The 21080-nt window shown below is 48.7% G+C and overlaps 1 protein-coding gene across 1 annotated transcript; it reads left to right on the top strand.

Annotated features, from left to right (window-relative positions):
• Positions 1–244: 244 nt before the first annotated feature.
• PRRT1B (proline rich transmembrane protein 1B) lies at positions 245–9882 on the top strand. Its single transcript, XM_065418982.1, has 5 exons — positions 245–272; positions 540–566; positions 7499–7929; positions 8600–8740; positions 9736–9882. The coding sequence occupies exons 1-5, from the start codon at positions 245–247 to the stop codon at positions 9880–9882; spliced, it is 774 nt and encodes a 257-aa protein (XP_065275054.1).
• The last annotated feature ends 11198 nt before the right edge of the window (positions 9883–21080 follow it).

The following is a 21080-nucleotide window of genomic DNA, read 5'->3' as shown; positions in this document are numbered from 1 at the left end:
ATTTAGTATGATTTGGCTCCAACAGGTATTTACAGTTCAAAGGGCTTCGTGGCCTGTTTGGGGGTGTCCCTCCCCCTCTATTGTATCCCCTTATCTGGAGCAGGCTCTGACAGGCTTATGCTCACTCTGCCAGGGTAGATAGGGAAGGCCGGTCTCACTGCATCTGGCCTTCATCCCCCCCCCCCTCCACCCCGCCCTCAGGAGCAGGGAGATACTGGTACTGCCTGGCCTGGCTGGGAACACCATGGCACGGGAGCTGCCGCTGCCCTTGAGTACACAGTCATCTGCAAACAAGCTCGTCAATTATTAATAAAGCTCAGCTCAGCCCCAGGAAACTGAATCCGAGCAGGGAAGGAGGCACACGGCTTAGTTCTCGGGACAGTCACTCCCCAGGGAAATGCAGGAAGAGGACTCTCTCTCTAGATCAGGAGCGTAGATAGCTCAATAGAGTTTCCTAAGAACAGCTGATCCCACTGAAAGGGAATCTTTGTTCTGCTTTGGGTCGCTCACCAGCATGGTCTGGAGTGAAACCGACTAAGAAGAGAGAGGCACGACCACTGATTCAGGTAACGTGAACTTTCCTTTCTTTTGGGCGGAGTAAATGATGCCTGGACATTGCTCTTCGTACACTGGGTTGGCTCTAAGGCAAGTGCTCAGCTCTGTAAGGCCCCGTTCAACTGCATTTGGTTGTGTTTCGAGGTGGGAGACCCCTGTAGTCTGTGCAGTTTGTAGCAAACTAGGGTCTACCAAGAGTTATACATAAGCCAAGAAAATACCATAATCTCCCTGCCACAGATCGGGAAACTGAGGCACAGGAGGAGTTTGGTGACTGACTCAAGGTCATACAGCAAGTCAGCATCAGAGCCAGGATTGAAACTCAGGAATTCCACGTTTCCAGACGGGGCTCAGAGCATGTTACCTCTTACCATTATTAATTCATGTAAAGAGAAACCCCCTCTGGAGATTAGCACATTAGAGCCTGGTACCAGCTGCCAGAGCTCTTTTCTGATTCACTGATGCACAGTGTTTTTGGGGGAAGGAGGAAGTTGGTCTGCGTGTTTGGGAGAGTTTCCATGTGGCTGGGAGCTCCCAGTCACCAAAGAGGGGGAGTGAATTCTCACACTGTCAAGCTGCAGCAGATATCAGGGCGTTGCCAGTCAGTTTCCTAACAGGAGAAACCAGTGGCATGGAATCTGGGTATTTACACTACATACACCAGTCCTTGGACAAAGGTGGTCACAAACAGCATGCAGGCAATTCACTCCTTCAGGAATTGCAGCCAAAACCCAATGCCTAGTTTCCAAGAGGAAAATCTGCCCCAAGGATTGATGCTAGATAGGAGAGCAACTCAAACAGGTTCTTTCTCCCCCACGCCTATATGGAGCCTCAAGGCACTGCAGCTTCAAGCATAGGCTGTTTGTAGATGGCTCTTCAGCCACCTGGTGGGTCGTGGGCATGGGGACACGTGAGCAAGTGTATCCATGAGGCAGCTGGTAAGCCGAGTGGGAATCAGGCAGAGGTCTAGCTGGTTTGGAGCATATGGAGTTCCCCCCCGAGTTTTGCTTTGAGTTCCGGGTTTGAACAAATGTCACAACCTCAGAGCAAAACTCAGTTGAGACAGCTGGGTTCCAGCTGCTCTCCTGGGGAACCCCTGAATTTCACTGGATTTCATTGAATCCATCCCTGTGTGGCGCTGAACATCAATATTAAGGCCAGCTGCCGAGGAGCAGGCCCAGGGACATCCCAATGCCAGGATCACAGTGCAGCCATGTACACAGGTGCAGCCTCTGCAGTAGCCAGACTGCTGTAAGGTGTGCATAGGATAAGGATGCTGTGTCTCCCTGCAGTACCATCCGAGGATTGCCCTATATACAGCTGTTCTGCGGCTTGGACCAGCCCACTTGCCATGAGGGATGCACATGGTCTTGCTGCCAGAGCATCACGCTTCCCACAGAGGGCCTGAATGGAGAAGTCAGCATAAGCGACCGATTCCTTCCCTGGCACAGCTGGGTGTTGGGGGCGCTCTACTGCTGGGTCTCATTGAGGGAGGGTCCCAAGGAGCTCACTCAAAGACCAGAGGACACATACAGATTGAGCAAATATAACTTTTTTCCTCTGGGAGGCGGGGGGAGATTCAAGTCAATTGACACATTTCACGAATTCATGTTGATGTTGGCAAATTATTTTAGCTGATAAAAAAAAAGATCTGCAAAAGTCAAAACATTTTTTGTCAATTTTGAAACAAAACATTTTGACTTTTTGATTGGAAACACCTTCTTTTTAAAATTACCATTATTTCTTTCATTTAAAAAGGGGAGGGGGAGCTCAAAATTGAAACAAAACATTTAGCTCGACTCCAACTGAGCTAAATGTATTTATTTACTTTTCGATTTGCTGAACTGAAAAATTTCACTTTTGGGTTGACCCAAAATGATTTTTTTCTCTGATTTTTCAAAACTGCCTGTGAACCAAAAAATCCATTTTCCCCACAGTTCTAGTTCCAGAGAAGAGCGGGGGTGGGTGGCTGGCAGGCAGGCGTGTGTGTATCCCTGTGTCTCATTTTGGCATTGTTTGTTTTCAATTAATAGTCTGACTCCTGAGGGCTAGTCCTAACTTTGACACTGACTCAAGCACTGACCTTGGGCAAGTCATGTAGCCTCCTTGTTTCGGTATCTCCATGTAGGAAGGAGAGTCATTGCTACCTTGGGTCGCAGAGGTCTGGACGAGGGGGAATATTCACACACAAACCTAGCAATATAAACCACTAACGAAGGGCTGGATGTTACTTGGATTTCTTGCAGTTGCTCTTCTCCAGAGGGGAGAGTCAAAAGCCCTGGAGTAGGTTCTCTCTTAGCAAAGGAATTTAAGATAGAAGCTACAGCTGGACGGGCCTCGCAGCCATCCAGGGGTGCTCCCTACTCTGCCGTGCTCAGGCAGCTGACCTGTCACTCTGCAGAACACACCCAGCCTTGGGATACTTCCCCCTTCAGGAGGAGCCATGGATGTTTGTTGGCCTCTGGTACCGACACCAAATCTGGTGAGCGCCTACACTTTGGCCTAGTAACAGCTACTCCACGGGGCTCTGACAAACCTCCCCCGTCAGGCCAGATGTTAGCCTACCTCAGCTCTTTTATTTATTTCTTCTTATCGGCCCAGCACGTGGTGTTTACAGTGGCTGAACCGCAGGACGGCTGTGGTTTATGTTATGGGAGATACCGAGCATGAAATACCCCGACGGAGAGCCGAGCGTGCGTGGGGATGTCCAGTCAGCTGGGACAAGGGTTTATCCTGCTTGACCAGGCCACAGAAATTGGGCAAGGCCTAAAAAAATTCTGCGTGCTATGGAGGGCGGTTCTAGGCCCTCTAGGGCTTTAATATTCAATGTAGAATTTCTTACAGAGTCAGGGCCATATTCAAGACATTTCACTGCACTCGCAGGCCCCTGGGGCAGGAAGGGTCATTTCGGTCTTGACCCAAAGCAATGAGGGTGGGTGGTTCTGCCCAGGTCCCTCCTGCTGAAGTGCAGCAGGAGCAGACGCTCACTCTCAGCACAAACCAGCAATCAACTCTAAAGCCTGAAACCTGAGCCAAGGCCCAGTTAGGATTTCACAGTGGGGAGGTGGCCCAGTTTGGACAGGTGCTGGGCCTTTCGCTCCCCTTGGCAGGTCCCAGCTTCAGGTGAGAGCGCCCCACTTAGACATGCTCCAGCGGCTGCATGTCCTGCTAAGAGTGGAAGCCGGGTTCTTCTGCCATAGCTGAGATTGACGCCCTGCATTACAACCTGTCAAGAGGCTGCTGTATTGTGCTGGCAGCCATTAGGGAGGGAGGGAGGCAGGCAGGCAGCAGCCTCAGGGTATGTGCCTGCCTTGGTTTGGTTTAATTCTCATTATGTTGTCTGGAATCCCAGGCATCCAAGATGGGAATCTAGGGGCTTCCAGCTGATGGAGAATTTCCTGCAGGGGATTATTCAGATAGTGATGGTATTTTGTACACATATAGCACCCTTCTTCCAGAGATCTCAAAGTGTGTCACCAACCTGTCACCTCCCTGACCCCCAGCCAAGTAAGAGATCATTCCCCCCATTTTAAGAATGGAGAAACCAAGGCACAGAGAGGGTGCAACTTGCCCAGTGTCACACGGGATGAGTTCATGTCTTCTCTCTTTGAGAACACAATGCCAGACATGCCCTTAGCATAGACCTCCCCTTAACAGCAGCAGTGACATACTGGCCAGCAAGTTTTCTTCCTCCTCTAGATCCCTTCCCACACCCCTGGAAGATCAGTGGCATACAACCCCGCTCACCTGAGACTCAGCCCGCCCACAGCGAAACTCAAACTTAATTCTTGTCTTGAGATACCAAAGGCCATGAAGACTAGAAACCCACAGAGTCGCAGCAAAGTCAGTCGCAGAGCAGGGAATAGAATCCAGGAGTCCCAGATTCCCTTCAACAACATAGCCTCATTTTAAAGTGTCACATGCCCAGCTGTGCTCTCAGAAACCACCAGCTGCAGCTGGGCCCACAGCCACATTTCAATAGTCCAACGCATTGTACCTTGGACCATTGCACTCCAGAGCAGCCAGTGAGAAGGCTTTTGCTCTGTCAGGTCTTCCTTTTTCAGGCATTTGCTTATGGGGAGGAGCATTATTATTGCAGACGCCCTTCTGCTAGAATGGGGGAAAGGAGATTTACAGATTCTAATCAGCAAGCCCCAAATTGTAGTGATCTTACCGGATATGTGACTGACTCACCACGTGGCCTTGCATAAGCTACCTCGCCTTGCTGTAGCAGCTTCCCCACGTATAAAATGAAGATAAAGAATACTTATCTACCCACAGCATAGGGGCATTATGGGAATTATTTGTGCAGTGCATTCCATTTATAAAAGCGTTAAATATGGTAAGCGTTAGCAATTAATGTAGATGCGAAGTGCAATAATTTATGTCCATTTAAAGAAAAGCAACAGGTACAAAGGCAAACACTGCAGGAGAGAGCACAGTGTGTGAGTCTCCTGTGCAACAAGCTGCAGCCCCTCAGAGTCAAAGGGCAGCTGTCTTTGTACGTAGGCAGAGTCCTTCCAAATCGAAAAGGTGCACTACACAGAGAAAGTGGCCGTGGCAGTTGCATAGCTACAGAGCACCACTCTGCTTCTGCCGGCTTGAAAAATCACCATGAACGGAGATTTGGTGCACAATGGCAGCTGATGGAGTTGTCCAGGATGGTATGGACACATTGGATTTTTTGGTACAATATGTTAATTGGATTCTCCCCCCCTCCCCCAGTAATATTACAAACCACCATAACATGTTGTCCCCATGTATGTAGATCATATACATGAAGTCATGCAAGTTTCTGTGCTGAGACACGTAAATAACCCCATCATGTTTTCAACAGCACTTTTAATTTCACATATCAACATGCTATGATAACAGTTTCCAAAAAGACACAGAATTTTTTTGTTTCGTGAACTCCCTTCTTCTCCCCTCTCCAAGAAGAGCCTGGGTTTATTTCCTATTAAAAAGCAAACATCCCCTAGTATGCAGAGCCAGGCAGCCGTTAGCAAGCCTTCAACAAAAAAACAGGGCAGAGGAAAAAAGGCAGTAAGGCCACCAAGCAGTGATTAAACAACAGATCTGATATGAAATAAACTCTACATCAGCAGAGCCCTTGAAAACAACAGGCCGATGCTCAGTTCAAGGAGCGAATGAGGTGCAATTACATTGAAATTCTTCTGTTCTAAAGTACATAGAGATTTACAGCGTTGTAACAGCCACCTCTGTCTTAGCTATTCACTTGGCCTGTGAGACAGGTACACAAACACCATGTTGACTGGAATTCTAATGCTTTGGGCTGATTCATGAGTACTGGGTAAAAGCAGAAGTCATTGTCATAGAATCATAGAATATCAGGGTTGGAAGGGACCTCAGGAGGTCATCTAGTCCAACCCCCTGCGCAAAGCAGGACCAATTCCCAACTAAATCATCCCAGCCAGGGCTTTGTCAAGCCGGGCCTTAAAAACCTCCAAGGAAGGAGATTCCACCACCTCCCTAGGTAAAGCATTCCAGTGCTTCACCACGCTCCTAGTGAAATAGTGTTTCCTAATATCCAACCTAGACCTCCCCCACTGCAACTTGAGACCATTGCTCCTTGTTCTGTCATCTGCCACCACTGAGAACAGCCGAGCTCCATCTTCTTTGGAATCCCCCGTCAGGTAATTGAAAGCAGCTATCAAATCCCCCCTCATTCTTCTCTTCTGGAGACTAAACAATCACAGTTCCCTCAGCCTCTCCTCATAAGTCATGTGCTCCAGACCCCTAATCATTTTTGTTGCCCTCCGCTGGACTCTTTCCAATATTTCCACATCCTTCTTGTAGTGTGGGGCCCAAAACTGGACACAGTACTCCAGATGAGGCCTCACCAATGTCGAATAAAGGGGAACGATCACGTTCCTCGATCTGCTGGCAATGCCCCTACTTATACAGCCCAAAATGCCATTAGCCTTCTTGGCAACAAGAGCACACTGTTGACTCATATCCAGCTTCTTGTCCACTGTGACCCCTAGGTCCTTTTCTGCAGAACTGCTACCTAGCCATTCGGTCCCTAGTCTGTAGCAGTGCATAGGATTCTTCCATCCTAAGTGCAGGACTCTGCACTTGTCCTTGTTGAACCTCATCAGGTTTTTTTTTGGCCCAATCCTCTAATTTGTCTAGGTCCCTCTGTATCTGATCCCTACCCTCCAGCGTATCTACCACGCCTCCCAGTTTAGTGTCATCTGCAAACTTGCTGAGAGTGCAGTCCACACCATCCTCCAGATCATTAATAAAGATATTAAACAAAACTGGCCCAAGGACCGACCCTTGGGGCACTCCGCTTGAAACCGGCTGCCAACTAGACATGGAGCCATTGATCACTACCCGTTGAGCCCGACGATCTAGCCAGCTTTCTATCCACCTTACAGTCCATTCATCCAGCCCATACTACTTTAACTAGGCGGCAAGAATACTATGCCCAGCCAGGTCTCTAGAGGTTCTGAGATTTGAATAAGCCCCTCTCCTGGGCCAATAGGATTGAGCTGGAAACCTCCAGAGAACAACAGGTCATGAGATTTCTGGGGCTTGCTGCTTCTGGTCTCCCAGCGCCCCCACAATATCTCAGCATAGCTGCTTGTGGCACAGGAGAAAAACAAAGCTAATGGGGGAAAAAGCTGGCTGCCCTTTGTCCCGCTGCCAACTAACAGTCTGGGTCAGTTCAAGGGTGGCTCTTCTTTGGCTGAGCCTGTCTGTGGAAGGGATCCAGGAAGCCCACAGCATGGAAGTGAGGATGAGCTGTTTTGGCTGCCCAGCTCCATGTAGAGCCGTTCTTCGTGTGAGTCACATTAGTTTGCAGAGGCATTTCCCGTTTGTCTGAGCACTTTGGAATGAGGAATCTTCACTTCCTCAAAGCAACAATATCAGCAAGTGCCTGTCACCCACTTTAACCTTTGCTGCAATTTCTTCAAAGGGCCAGAGATGGAAGGTGACCTCTCCCGCGCCTCGACCGAGGGACTGAGGAGCTGCGAGCCCCCGGAGGGAGGCAATGCCAGCATGGAAGGAGCGATGGGGCCAGCCTGGGTTGCCACTCCAGACCACAGCGGAGGAGGGATTACAGGCCTGGAGCAGCAGGGCTGCACTGGAAGTACATCGTCTCCTGGACTCACAAGCACCGCGGTTGAGCCCAATCTCCCTGCACGTGATGGGCAAGAACCCAAGTGCACTTCGGGAGTCACCAACACAAGCTTTGTTGGGGATCCTCCACCCTATTCTCCTCCAGACCCAAAGACTGCTCACTTGATGTACCCACCTTTCCAGGCCATCTCAGGACAAGTGCCCATCATGTACCAGCCAGGACCTTCGCAGCAGAATTTTCCTCCTGGCTCCTTCCCATACACTATTGTATGTAACCACGGTAGCACATCTCATTACTGTTGAGTGTAATGTTCGTCCCTATCCTGCAGTCCCCCCCATTCTCTCTCACCGGTTACCAGCGACACTACAGATTAGTTACCTAGGCTGTCGCATCCCGTGCATGAGCTTCCTGCCTGGGGCCAATCTTTCACCAATGTGTGGACTTTGGGGGGAAGGAGAAGGCAGAGACTCCATATACTGCCCAAGGCAGACAGCTGGGCCAGCCTTGAGCACATGCAGTGCAAAGCGACTGCATGGACTCAGCAACTTGTAGGCTAGTCCCAGCTCAGCCTCCAGCAGCTGGGTCAGAAGGGGAAGCCAGCAGATGGCAAGGGTATGTAAACAGGCAGGTCTGTACATTGCACAGAGTCCTAGAAAAGGACGGTGCAGAATTGCCTCCCAAAGGAAATGGTGGAAGCCCCAAGGCGTGAGACCTGGAAATCCAGAGTGGACAATGCACTGGTAGACAGAGAAATAAATAGCATAAGGCGCAATCCCTCAGAGGGGGTGGGTTGACCTACATGGGTCCTCTCCTATCGGCAACTCCAGCAATTCCACGGCAGAGGGATACCCAAGGCAGTGACCCTTTGTCCTGGGATCCCTCTCTCCATGTTGCAGGTGTCCAAAAATTACCAGAACCCTTTGCTCTGTGTTGCAGTACAACGGGCTTCCTGCCAGCAGGCTTCCAGGAGCGGCAGACAGGAGGCGCCCGCCCAAAGATTATATGGTGGAGTCGGTGCTGGTGACGATTTTCTGCTGCTTATTGACAGGGGTGATCGCCCTTGTCTACTCCCATGAGGTAGGACGTGCCCTTTCCTTCCTGTGGCCTGGGCTCTCTGAACTTGGTTGGAGGAGGGATGAGGGGTCCCTGTGCTTAATATAGTTTATTCACCTAGTTAGGGACGTGGTTGGTTACACTGAACAACTGGCAGCACTGATAGAAGCACTCCAGTTGCATGTTCATTTCAGTGGGATACTTTCCCCATGTCCCCACTTTATACAAGGGACATTCTCAGCTGTAAGGATATGCTCACATGATCCTAAGAAAGCTCTGCTTAACGCCCTAAAGGACGGGTCAATGAGGCCCCTGTCACCACATACTTGGAATAAGGGAAGGCAGGAAGAATTCCCTTCCTCTCCAGATCTGGTGATCAGTTCAGCATGGTGCATGTGACTACCCAGCTCCATGGTTAAACTTCCAATTCCCATTTATACTGGGAGTCCCAACTAATTGTCTATTTCCTCCTTGAATCCTAGTAACATGGATTCTGCAAGTACCTCATAGGGCAGAGAATTCCCAATGCTGATTGCAGTCTATGAAGTAAAGCTCTGGACTTAGCCCAGAGCTCTGGAAATAAGATAATGCCCTGGTCATCCTATGGCTGCTTAGTTCATACACATCTGTACATGGGGCACTATGGCCAGACGATGTACTCCTGTGTGTCTGACAGGGTGAATAAGCTGGTGGTTGAAAGACAGCCTGGTGCATATTGCTGCACTTTCTGGATAGATGACCAATGCTCTTTCTGATCAACAAAAGGGCTTTTGCGAAGGGTGCTGACCGTGCTTGCTGGTTTTCTGCATGGATCCATAGTCAGAGCCTTAGATGGTCTGAAATTTCATCCCTTTTCCTCTTCATTAGTCACAGTTAGTGCCTTTGGTTTTTATCAGATATGCTTAAAGCTCTTTACAGGGAAACAGGGCCCTCTGTTTGGGAGGCCTCAGAACTGTCTTTGAAGTGCAAGGAACTTGCATATCTCTTCTCATTGTTCACATTCTCTCCCCCAACCCTAGACACGAGCAGCCCTGAACAGAGGAGACCTGATCCAAGCCAAGTTAGCATCCAAAAAAGCCCGATCCCTGGTTCTCTTCAGCCTGCTCTTTGGAGTGTTCGTGTGCATCAGCTGGGTCATCTATGTAGTGGTGGTCCTTTATCTATGATAGAGTACCCCACAGACAACAGGCTGCATCACGTTAACAGCTCACCACCACAGTCAGCAGCACCTGGGGCAGCAGGGCAAGCACCTAGTCGTGGGCTAAGAGAAGTGCCGTGATACCGCAACATGGCATGGAAATCAGAGGGTGTCTGAGCTGCCATGTTTTCTGCCATCAGATACTGTGCAGCACAGGTGTATGCTTGTCCAGCCCCTGGGATTATATTTCATTCTCTTCCTCAAGTGCAGTGATTGCGGGGTATTGTGCCAGGCCCAGCCAACCAGCAGCACCACTGCAACAACTTAGATGCTGCCCCAAAGCCAGCACGGAAGCAACCCACCTGCCTCATCCAGCCCCAGGGGACTGCAAGACAAGTGAGCAAGCTCCACAGGGCTGACCGCCGCGTTGCTTCAATATCTTGGGGCAATCCAAGAGCTGAACGTCAGCTCCACAAAACACTGCGTGTCCCAGGGCATCTCCCATGATTTACCAACATCCGCCGCCTCGTTCACAGCTTGTGGCCTCCATTCCCAGAACAGCATCTTGGTGGGAAGAAAACTTGCAATGTTGGCTGGCTGAAGGCAAGGAAGCTGCCAGCACAAGAACCCTCTCCCCTCTGCTAGGATATCCCAGTTTAGCTGGAATTCCTTTGTGGCTTGTGCTGAACAATGATCTATCTAGAAAAGGCAGAATCACATCAATCAGTGCAGAAAACAACCCAGACACCTGGAGGAGCTGTCAGATGTTCCCCGATGGCAACACATTTTGTGATTGTGTTTTAGGCACACAAAATCTGGAGGTATCACTCCAATTCATGGGACTTGAATAAGAGGAAACACACCTTCCTGATGGGCTGAATATCGCAAGTGTTTAACATCCTGAATCTATGTTCAAAACGGCCAGCAAGGAACGCAAAGGCTGTGTTATTTCAGGATTTCATAGGAGCAATTTAACCCGTTCTGGGGATTGTGGCCCAAGAAAGCTCAATATGAAAACACATTTTTTTTTTTTAGAAACCCATATATCCCCCATTGCTGCTTCTAGATTTCAATAAAAAAAAAACAGGTTTGTCAAAACCGCACGTTTCCATATGTAGCTATACCCACATAATAGACCCCCACCAACCCATTTTAAAATCAACCACTCTCTTATGGGCAGGTCATTCCATAATCATTCACTATGGCATTTCCTGTGTCTTCTCCTGAAGCGACTGGTTCTGGCCACTGTCAGAGACAAGATCTTGACTAGATGGACCTCGGGTCTGATCCAGCCTATACTCTTCAGCCCGAGAAGGGGGCCCTTTAGGCTGAGGCGGGAACACATGGATGGGGGCCCTCCCAGTGCTGGGGATATGCTGCCGGTCCCCAGAGCTGTCAATCCCCTCGCCGTGTTCACATGAAACATCGTTTAAATAAACTCCTTGCATGTGACTTGTAGGAGGACGGATGGCTCCTAGGGTGTGGGTAGGCCCGAGTGCAGGCTCGGGATAAACAGCTGGCAGTAAGCCAGGGCCTAAACTCCGACTCACCCATGCCGCCTGCTGCCCTGCCAGCCTTAAGGGGAAAAGCCTGTTTGTTATTCTAAATGACCACATGCTCAGCTCCCTAATGCAGGGGCCGAGTTTGCTCCCTCCCCTAGGGTCGCCTGGCTGTTTACTGAAGCGTCTGCACACGGCGTGCGCATGCAGAGGCAGATGGACTGGCAGTGAGGTCTGTCCCCACACGTGCCTCCCAGTGATTTGCCACTGTGTCATCACAGATGTCAAGAGACTGGAATGAACCAGAGGGATGCACGTTGGGCTGTCTGGTTTGGTGACCACGACTGAGCATGATGAAAAGAAACAGCATCAGCCACTCATTGGACTTTATAGGCCTTAGCCCTTCTGCAAACTTCTACAGAACCTTCCTCCTGCAGCATGACGGGCCCCATCCACAGAGCCCCATCCCAAACGCTGTAGTCTCAGGATTTCTGCTGCTACATTTGCACTTGTACAGCGTGACAGGGGTGTGAATTCTGATGGAATAAGTGGGTCCAGAGAGTCAACGGTGTTAACATGACCCTGACACTGTACGACATTAAACAGTTAAATATGGTTTGGGGGTTTGAGTACAGAGACCTTGGCCTGCTTAACCCCATGGCAACAACCACAACTAAAAATATTTGTAACCTTTCATTAAAGAGGCAGAACAAGACGAAAAAAAAAACATTTAAAGCATTTGAAATGTGAAGTATTAAGTAAGGCTGTAAGTATGCCTTAAACCAGTGGGTCTCAAACTTTTTTACTGGCTACCCCTTTCACATCTCAAGCCTCTGAGTGCGACCCCCCCCCCTTAATAAATTAAACACACTGTTTAATATATTTAACACCATTATAAATGCTGGAAGCAATCGGAGTTTGGGGTGGAGGTTGACAGCTCGCAACCCCCCATGTAATGATCTCATGACCTCCTGTGGGGTCCCAACTCCCAGTTTGAGAACCCCTGTCTTAAACCCTTTCCTTTTAGCTGGCGAAGAGTTTTCAGAGGGACACCCCTGTCTGATGGTCTATTAGAGGGTATTAAAGATGGTAACTGTCTTTTTTGGGGGGAAAGAAAAATAGTTGAGATGGGCTGGAGCGCTGGTTGATAAAGTCCAGTCAACTCCTTGCTTTGATACAAAACACGACAAACGCATACAAGGGGACAGAAAAAAACAGCAGAGAGAGAGAACATGCAGCTTCTGTCTCTGATGCGGACTTCCACTTGTGAGCAGGCTGCTGGTCTCCTTAGACTCACTCAAAACCAGGCCAATTTGTTCAGGTTGTTTGAGGCAGGAACCCACGTCTCATGCCAGGTGCTGTTCAGGAGTTAGCTGAAGCCAGTGGAGTGGGAATGTCATCTGGGACCCCCTCTCTGGCCTCATCTGAGCAGGACATCTTGGGATCAGGACAGTGAAGGCCCAACAGTGTCATGGTGAATCCCAGGGGGGCACTTATTCCTTTCAATCTACACCTGATGTTTTGACATGCCCCTCTGAATCTCTTTAAGGGCCCCAAAAAGGGAGTGACGGGCAGCATCACCCAACCCCTCATTATTTTGTTCACCAGCTAAGCCGAATTCCCAACATCAATGTGTTGGTTCATTCATTTCCAATTCCATTGTCCTTGGTTTACCAGTCGTGTCTTAACACAGTCCTTGGGTGGTCTCAGCAGACCTCGGTGTTCGGACTAATCCAGTCCAACATTTTTGTAAAATTGAAAGCAGTTTTATGTAACCGGCTGAGCTGGACTTTTATTACCTTGGACAAGTTAGGGTACAGGCCTCCACACAAGATAGGTGTGCCCCCCACTGAATACCCTCACAGCTAGCTTGTTGGAACTGGAGCACGTCAGTAAGAAGCACACTTGAATTTCAAGTATCAGAGGAGTAGTCGTGTTAGTCTGGATCTGTAAAAAGCAACAGAGAGTCCTGTGGCACCTTTAAGACTAACAGATGTATTGGAGCATAAGCTTTCGTGGGTGAATGCCCACTTCGTCGGATGCATGTAATGGAAATTTCCAGGGGCTTATGCTCTGTTAGTCAAAGGTGCCACAGGACTCTCTGTTGCTTTTTACTTGAATTTCAGTGAGAGAACAATGGGGTCACTATACCTGGAAGTCAGTGATCATAGCAAGCCACCTTCCTTATAATACAGAGAATACATTGGTCCTGCCATGAGGGCAGGGGACTGGACTCGATGACCTCTCGAGGTCCCTTCCAGTCCTAGAATCTATGAATCTATGAAAAGCCTTGAAACTAGACAAATAAATGACATTGCTGGTTACTGTAGCAGTGACTTAGCCAAGCTGGCCAGGGTGGGTCCACTTGCAAAACCAAGTGGTTTGCAATTGAAATGCAGTTTTCTGGCCAGCAGAGGGCAGTTTTGTTTTTCAGAGCTAGCCTGTTACAAAGCACTTACAGGAAAAAAGGGGAAGACAGTGTTCAGTGGCAGCAGGTCGCAAGCATCTTTTCGGCAATTTCTCCAAAGAGCTTAATGCAGGTAAAGCAGGACTGTCCGCATCACTCGCAACAAACATTTCCCTGTAAATCAAGGTAATTCTAACTCCGCTGACCTGTACCATCCAGAAGGCAAAACTCTCCAGGCCATTGCTAGGAGTCTTTGCATCCCAGGCCTTGCACAGCTGCATATTAGGCAGCTACCCAAGTCACCACCCCATAGTCCTGCGGTCCAGGCTTTACATAGAAACAGAACAGGAACTTCCTCTCATTACTCAGAATCTGCAAACCACCGGGGCCCAGCCTGTATGCAGCAGAGCTACCCCCTGAACCATCCCCAGTGGCTTCTCTTTGCCAGCAGGAATAAAGCACCTTTCCTCTCTGGCTAGGCTCCTTATTTAAACCACCTGTGTGTAGGAAGGTGGGAGACAAAGGCTATTAATCACCATGGAAACAGCAGTCCCCTTAGGTGTGTGTGTTCCTCTCCTCTCCCAGCGAGTTTAAAGCAGCAGTTTTCAGAGATGCGCTTGGAAGGAGGTTATTTCCTTGAGTTTAACGCAGGTGGGAAACACAAACGACTCCATTATCTGACAGATGTGGCTGTGGCTGCCCCCATCCGCTTTTTGCAGCACTTATTTTAAACTACATTTATTACAAGTGTCTCGCCCAAACTCTGGGAGCCTCTAGATTATTACAATAAAAAACACACACACAATTCTAATGTCTCAATACATCCCTTAAAGCTCCCACACTGCCATAATCATCCCGCCCCACACCTGCGTTGGCAGGCAGGACTCCTGGGTTCTCTTTCCAGCTGTCCCGTGCTTGCTGCGACACTGGGCAATTCACAACTCTCAGAGGTCCAGTTTCCCCATCTGTGGAAGAGGTGCTGTAAGGCTTAATTGTCTGGAGAGCACCTTGAGATCCTTAGCAGAGACTAAAAAAAGTTCAAAAGGTGATACAGTCGTTATGTGGCCCTAGACCTAGAAATTGAGACCAGTCAATTCCTTGCAGGTCCTGCCCTTGTCGTTTGTTAGTATCGCCTGTATCCCCTTTCAATTCCACTTTGGGCATTAAGGTGTAGGAGGACTCAGAGAAACTGGCAACAATGACATGCCTGCACTGGGTAATCGCTCAGCCATCACCACCCATGGAGTTTGCCGCTGTGCTGACACCACTAATTGTTAGGCCAACCAATATCATCTCATTGTTTCTTTGTACGCCGCATCTGTCTATATCTACCTGTTGTCTCTTATACTTACATGTTAAGCGCTTTGGGAGGTGGGGGGACTGGCTTTGCTCTGTTTGTACAGCACCTAGCAGAATGGGATCCTGGTCCAGGCAGCAGCTTTATGTCAGAGTGAACCTAACTGCTAACAACTGAAAGCAAAGAGGGAAACACCTGAAAGAGAAATAAGAGCACGTTTCAGCCCCTAGGCAAGCACTACTGCTATGCACTTCTACAGCATGGTTCATCACAAGATTTCGCATCACCTCTCAATGCTGCCAGGTGTTACCCTCAGCTCCCATGAAGTGTCAGTGAGGGATTAGAATACTTTGCCCCTTGCAGGATTGAGCCCTTAAAGGGTCAATGAGCTCTCAACAGGGGTAGCCGTGTGAGTCTGTATCAGCAAAAACAACGAGGAGTCCTTGTGGCACCTTAGAGACTAACACATTTATTTGGGCATAAGCTTTCGTGGGCTAGAAACCACTTCACCAGACGCATGGAGTGAAAAAAAGTAGGCAGGTATAAATATAGAGCACATGAAAAGATGGGAGTTGCCTTACCAAGTGGAGGGTCAGTGCTAACGTGGCCAATTCAATTCGGGTGGATGTGGCCCATTCCCAACAGTTGACAAGAAGGTGTGAGTATCAATATTTCTGTGATGCAGTTAAGGGATAAGACAGAGATCCCCTTTGCCCATCACTGAAACGTGGCCACTTCTGCAGTGGAACATGACAACTGCTTAAAAGTGCTGAGCTCATGTTACACAGCCATTTGGGCATGAAATACACAGGCTAAGCGAACTCTGAGAAGCAAAAATTATTACACGTTGTCTGAAAAACACACAACTTCCAAACAGAAAAACGAGGCATGTATAGAAATGTGTTGTGACTCGGATTAGGACAGATAATGCTTGGCACTCCTATAGCACTTTCCATCAGAGGAGCTCCAAATGATTCACGAAGTAAGCCTAACACCCTCCCTCTAGAGAAGACATTTTAGATGGGGGCCATGAGACACAGCCACGTGAAATGACTTGCAGAAGGTCAGAATGAAATAGCGACACAACTGGAAATAGAACCCAGGAGAGCTGACTCCCAGGTCTGTACTTCAAAACATTAGGCCATCCTTCCTTTGCCTTACAGTGAGGGTAAAATGAACACACACACTATACTGACTAGGGTGCAAACAGAGACACAGTTTGTGTGTGCAGGGTGTCTCTCTCCTCCCCCAAAGCGGCAACTCTTGACTGCCAGAGGGAGTGGTTTTTTCCAGCCAGCTCTGATGTGGCATACCATGTGTCACGCCCTGTAAGACCATCTGTCTTTAGCGTTGCTTTTGGTATGCGACTCGGTCAGTGTCTGAGCATCCTACACTCCAATCTGGCAGATGCAGATTATTTCCAGTGGAATTTTGAAACTTATCCAGGACTGAAATAGACCAGGAGCGCCACATTATCAGCAATCCAGGCCTCAGGAGCAATTATTTATAGGCTTGTGTGGAGTGTCACAATGCCACTTTCATAGATACACTGCAACATACACACATCCTTCTTCACACGTGTTATATCCTAGATCCCCTCCTCCTATTGGCTATGTGAATATGGATGTTCAGGGGGTAAGTGGCACCTCATGAAGGGCTCCTTGGAAAGCACCCCTAATTCTGTGCCAATGAATAAGCTTGTGCTGGGGAGGGCGGGGGAAGAAAAATGTTCTGGCTCTGAGATGTGTATGTGTTTTACCAGGAGAAAACGAAAGCCCAACTGAAAAATGAGACCCAGACAGGAAAAACACAGAAAATATGAGGCCACACTAGCAGTTGAAGTGGATTCGATTGTCACTTTAATCCGCAGACTGCTGCATGCACTGTAAACATGATCGTTAGGCTGGATTCTTTATCGGTATTTATTTTGCTTTAATATAAAAGTTACAGGTTTGAAATGTTTGCAGGAAGATGTCACTACCAGGACTGGCTTAGTGGTAAATAGATAATACAATGTAACATTCTGGGATGGCAGGAGAGACTTGGGGTCAGCACGGCTGGCAGGTGGCTCAGCAGAGTTCAGGTAACTCAGGGCTTCCTTCCACTTCTACTCCCCTCCACAACTCCAGAGAGAGCTGCTGTCATCGCAGCGGTAATGTACAAACTGGCGTCCTCTCTTACTTGGCCTCCGTCTGAATATTCAGTCAATGCGTTAAAATCCCCCACTCCTCCCAGAGGGGAAATGGTCTACGGACTCGATCTGCAAGAGGCATGACTGACCATTACATTTGCAGTCCTGCAGATAGCTGAAGTGTCCGGCTTCCGATCCCAGGGAAGCATTGGAGCAGAGGAGTGAACCTTTCACACCCATGGAGCTGCTAGGCCTGCCGCTGACAGGGAACCAATAAGTGGTATAGCGTTACTGAAGCTCGTTTGTACTTGTGAGGAGAACGTTCTGGCGCCCCTCCCCAACAGCACTGCTCATTCTGCTGCTCCAGTGCCTGCCCATAAAGTGAGTCACCCCAGTTCTGCCAAGGCAGCCCCACTACTCATCAAAACTACATGCACCAACCTAAAATTGAGAGGAAAGCCAGCACTCTGCGAATCACCCAGGGATGTCCCCAAAGAAGCATGAGAATGCCCCTACTGGGTTAGACCAATGGCCCATCTAGATCAGTATCCTGTTTTCCGACAGTGGCCTGTGCCAGGTGCTTCAGAGGGAATGAACAGAACAGGGCAATTTATCAAGTGATCCATCCTGTGGCCCAGTCTGTTTTTTCCTCTCCAGAGTTGTCTTTGCCCGGGGCATTGTGTTGATGGGATTTGGGTCACAGCAGCAGTTGTCAATCAACTGCCCTCTCCCAGGTGGTTATTTGCACAGCCAGCACTCAGCCATGATCTCACAGGAGCCATGTGGCCAGCAGCAAACACACCAGTGGCTTGCTTTCACTAGGAGCTGGCTGTGTGTGGATGGGCAGTCTCATCTCCGTCTGCGCTCCTTTCAGAGGGGTCTTGTCTGCAGTTTAGTTGCGAGGCAGGGACTTGAAACAGTTACACGGAAAGGCCAGAAAAGACGTGAGCATCTGTGGGGCAGCTTTTAGGACCAGGTGCATTTCCACTGAGGTGCATCTGCCTGCTGAGGTCTCTCACCCCCCCCCCCCGCCCCTTCCCAACAGGTGGCCAGTGCCAGTCTCTGACTTTAACCCACAAGAGGCACAACACACACACACACACACGAGGAACCAAGCTGGAACACACTGAAATGAAAGGACAATTTTAGCAACACGACCACACACAATACTGCTATAAATCACCTGTGCTACAACACACACCTTAAATAATAAAGTGACATGTTCAGAACCAAACAGCAGAGGATCCTGCACAAGAGGTGGATTGCATTTGCTGCTTCACAGATCGCGAAGGCTTTACTGTGCAAAGTAGCCAGTTCAATAACACACACAGATTAGCTACATAAACAACAAATCTGGCTTTATAAACTTGTTAAATTTCCCTCTCTTACAGATTCAGGGTCTTCAGTATTGAGAGGCTTCTCCTCTCGGACTGTTCGGACTACCCTTTCTAGGGGCTGCATGGATCCAGCCAGGAATAGTCTGTTGGCCTCTGGGCCCCCCCCTATACTCCCTTGATATGAAATACAGCTGCCCTGACAGAATAATCATTTCATGCATTCTCCCTAGCTAGCCATTCGTGTTCGGAATGGTTTGGCCTGTAACATGGCAAAGACAAGTAGAGGTATGTCAGGGGCAAGCAAGAATGCTGCATATGCACAGAACATTAATCCTGCGTCTGGGAGACTGTGGGCTTGTCTACCTGAGAAAGTTTACACCGCTTTAAAAATGGATTTAGTTAAACTGGAGCAATAGTTTGTGTAGAGACTCTTATTTCAGGTTAGCTTAAGTCAGGAAAGAATTTACTTAAGCTAAATTGACATGAGCCACTCAAACTGAAATAGAAGTGTCTACCCAAACTGGTTTAAAAACATACCTTCAGTTAAACAGGTGCAAGGTTTGTGTGGAGACAAGCCCATTATCTTCTGCTTACAGCATCCTTTAACAAAGATGTATAGCTTTAAATAATACTATAAACCAAACAATATAGGTTGTCACTCCAACTGGTGTCACACAGATTGTCAGTCAAAGCTGCTGTTTAACAAAAGGGAGGAGGAAAGACTCTGCAATGAGTGTGAAGAAGGAAGGGTTTTGTAACTCTGATTCACTCAGAACAAGGTAGGCTTAGCAAACACTGAACGGCTCTTGATAAGGAAGTTAAGGGTGCTGCTGGGAGAAGCTCCTATGTACAGTCCCTAAGACTTACATCCCTAAAAGCTGCAAGCGTTTTGTTAGAGTTCGCTATAAAACACAGTGATTCACTGTCAGGCAAACTACACAAAGTAGTTCCAAAATAGGCCTTGCAAGGCTGATTAAAATCTACAACATATTCCTGAAAACATGACCAGCACTGTAAACAGTTGATGAAGGACAGAAAGGTCGTGGGTCTGAATCAGCCAGTCCTAGCTGCGCTGGGGGAAAGGACTGCTCATCTGAGGGCACGACCATAGGGGAAAGGGGTAGAGAAACTGAATAAGGCACACGGACCAGATCAGGGTTAACATGGTACATGACATGCTAACTCCCTATGACGTGCCGGGCTGCCTGTGTCCCCTGAATCTTGACTTGACTATACTGGGGACAGAGCTTTGCCAGTTCCAAATCTGCCTTCTGGCTTTTCCAACGCTAAGATCACAAAACGCAGCACCAACGGTTATGCAGAGGGGGTTCCATAAACAGTCCTGGCAACAACCCCAAGTGAAGTGGGTGAGGGAGAGAGGATGACCAGTCTTAGCACTGAACACATGCCCTTTTCTTTGCACCTTAGCATTTAAAATCCTGGAAATATTCCTCCTGGCTCCAAACGTCCCCTCTGTACTCCGCTCCAGACACGGCTGCCCCAAGTCTCCTTTATTCCAGCACTCGGAAAGACATTTTCACTAGTTGTGGATTTATACACATTGTTTTGCACTTGTTTTCCTTTAAAGCCACTGGCATTTTGACATGCATCAGTCCCCGCCCTCCGTGGAATCTAAATACTAGTATTTACAAACAGACAGTCTTATATACTACAGTATTTACTGTGCAGTAGCTAGTACCATCACTAAGGGATACGGGCTCACAGGACACTTGAGCCACAGTACCTTGGCTAGTCAACCTTCCCAGAGTTGGGAGACTGACCATCTTTTTAAATAATGAGAATTGGGGGGAGAAGGGGGATGCAATGACTGGAGACCACAGTCCTTGCTCATGTTTTCAGTGCCTCTTCCATATCTGTGGTGGTTGCCTTCCTCCCATTAAGGTCAGAGAGATCTGGGGCAATTAGATTCAATAACCCTGTAAACACACACAAACGCTTCCAAAATAAAGCTTCTCTGGCAGAGAGAGTGCCTGCCACTCCATCTTCCTTGGGGAAAAAGTGATTCATGACCACATTGCACGGGAGGCAAGAAGGTAACAGGGAACAATCCGGGGCTTCCACGGTTTTTGTCTGCTGCATAGGTGCCCTGCGATCCACAGACATGCAGCTCATGGCTGCTAAGCTATTGCTACTGCCCCCTGCTGCTTGAAGACAAAAGCAAGAGTATTTCAGAATACATGGAAAACATCAATTGGCAAACCAGTAACATGCCTACAGGGGATCCTCCTTCCACTGCACTCTCTTCCCAGGTTTAAAGCTGGTTCATGGCATGGAGAGACGGGAGGTGGAGGAAGAAGAGTGGAATGAGCATTGGCTGATCTCTTTCCTTGGCTGTTGCTGTCTTATGACACACACACTTTCACAGTTCTTCTGCTGAGAGAATCCAATATTCACAGACCCAGGAAGCAAGCGACTGCTGCCAACTGGGCAGGAAGAGTGCGTCATCCAGTAACAGGTACAAGTATTTACTCCAGTCTCATAGCTGCCCTCGGTGCATCCGCAGAGCGATTCTCCTCGCTCACACACCCCTCCTC

This window comes from Emys orbicularis, chromosome 18 (assembly GCF_028017835.1).
Source record: "Emys orbicularis isolate rEmyOrb1 chromosome 18, rEmyOrb1.hap1, whole genome shotgun sequence".
In the NCBI taxonomy this organism is placed as follows: Eukaryota; Metazoa; Chordata; order Testudines; family Emydidae; genus Emys; species Emys orbicularis.
This window is presented reverse-complemented; position numbering and strand designations above follow the sequence as displayed.

What these genes read in the sequence shown, in the direction of transcription:
- PRRT1B (XM_065418982.1), top strand. Translation starts at nt 245, where the DNA reads ATGGCACGGGAGCTGCCGCTGCCCTTGA. An exon ending in AGGCACGACCACTGATTCAG is followed by an intron (nt 567 to 7,498) that starts GTAACGTGAACT and finishes ATTTCTTCAAAG; the next exon opens with GGCCAGAGATGGAAGGTGAC. An exon ending in CCCTTGTCTACTCCCATGAG is followed by an intron (nt 8,741 to 9,735) that starts GTAGGACGTGCC and finishes CCCCAACCCTAG; the next exon opens with ACACGAGCAGCCCTGAACAG.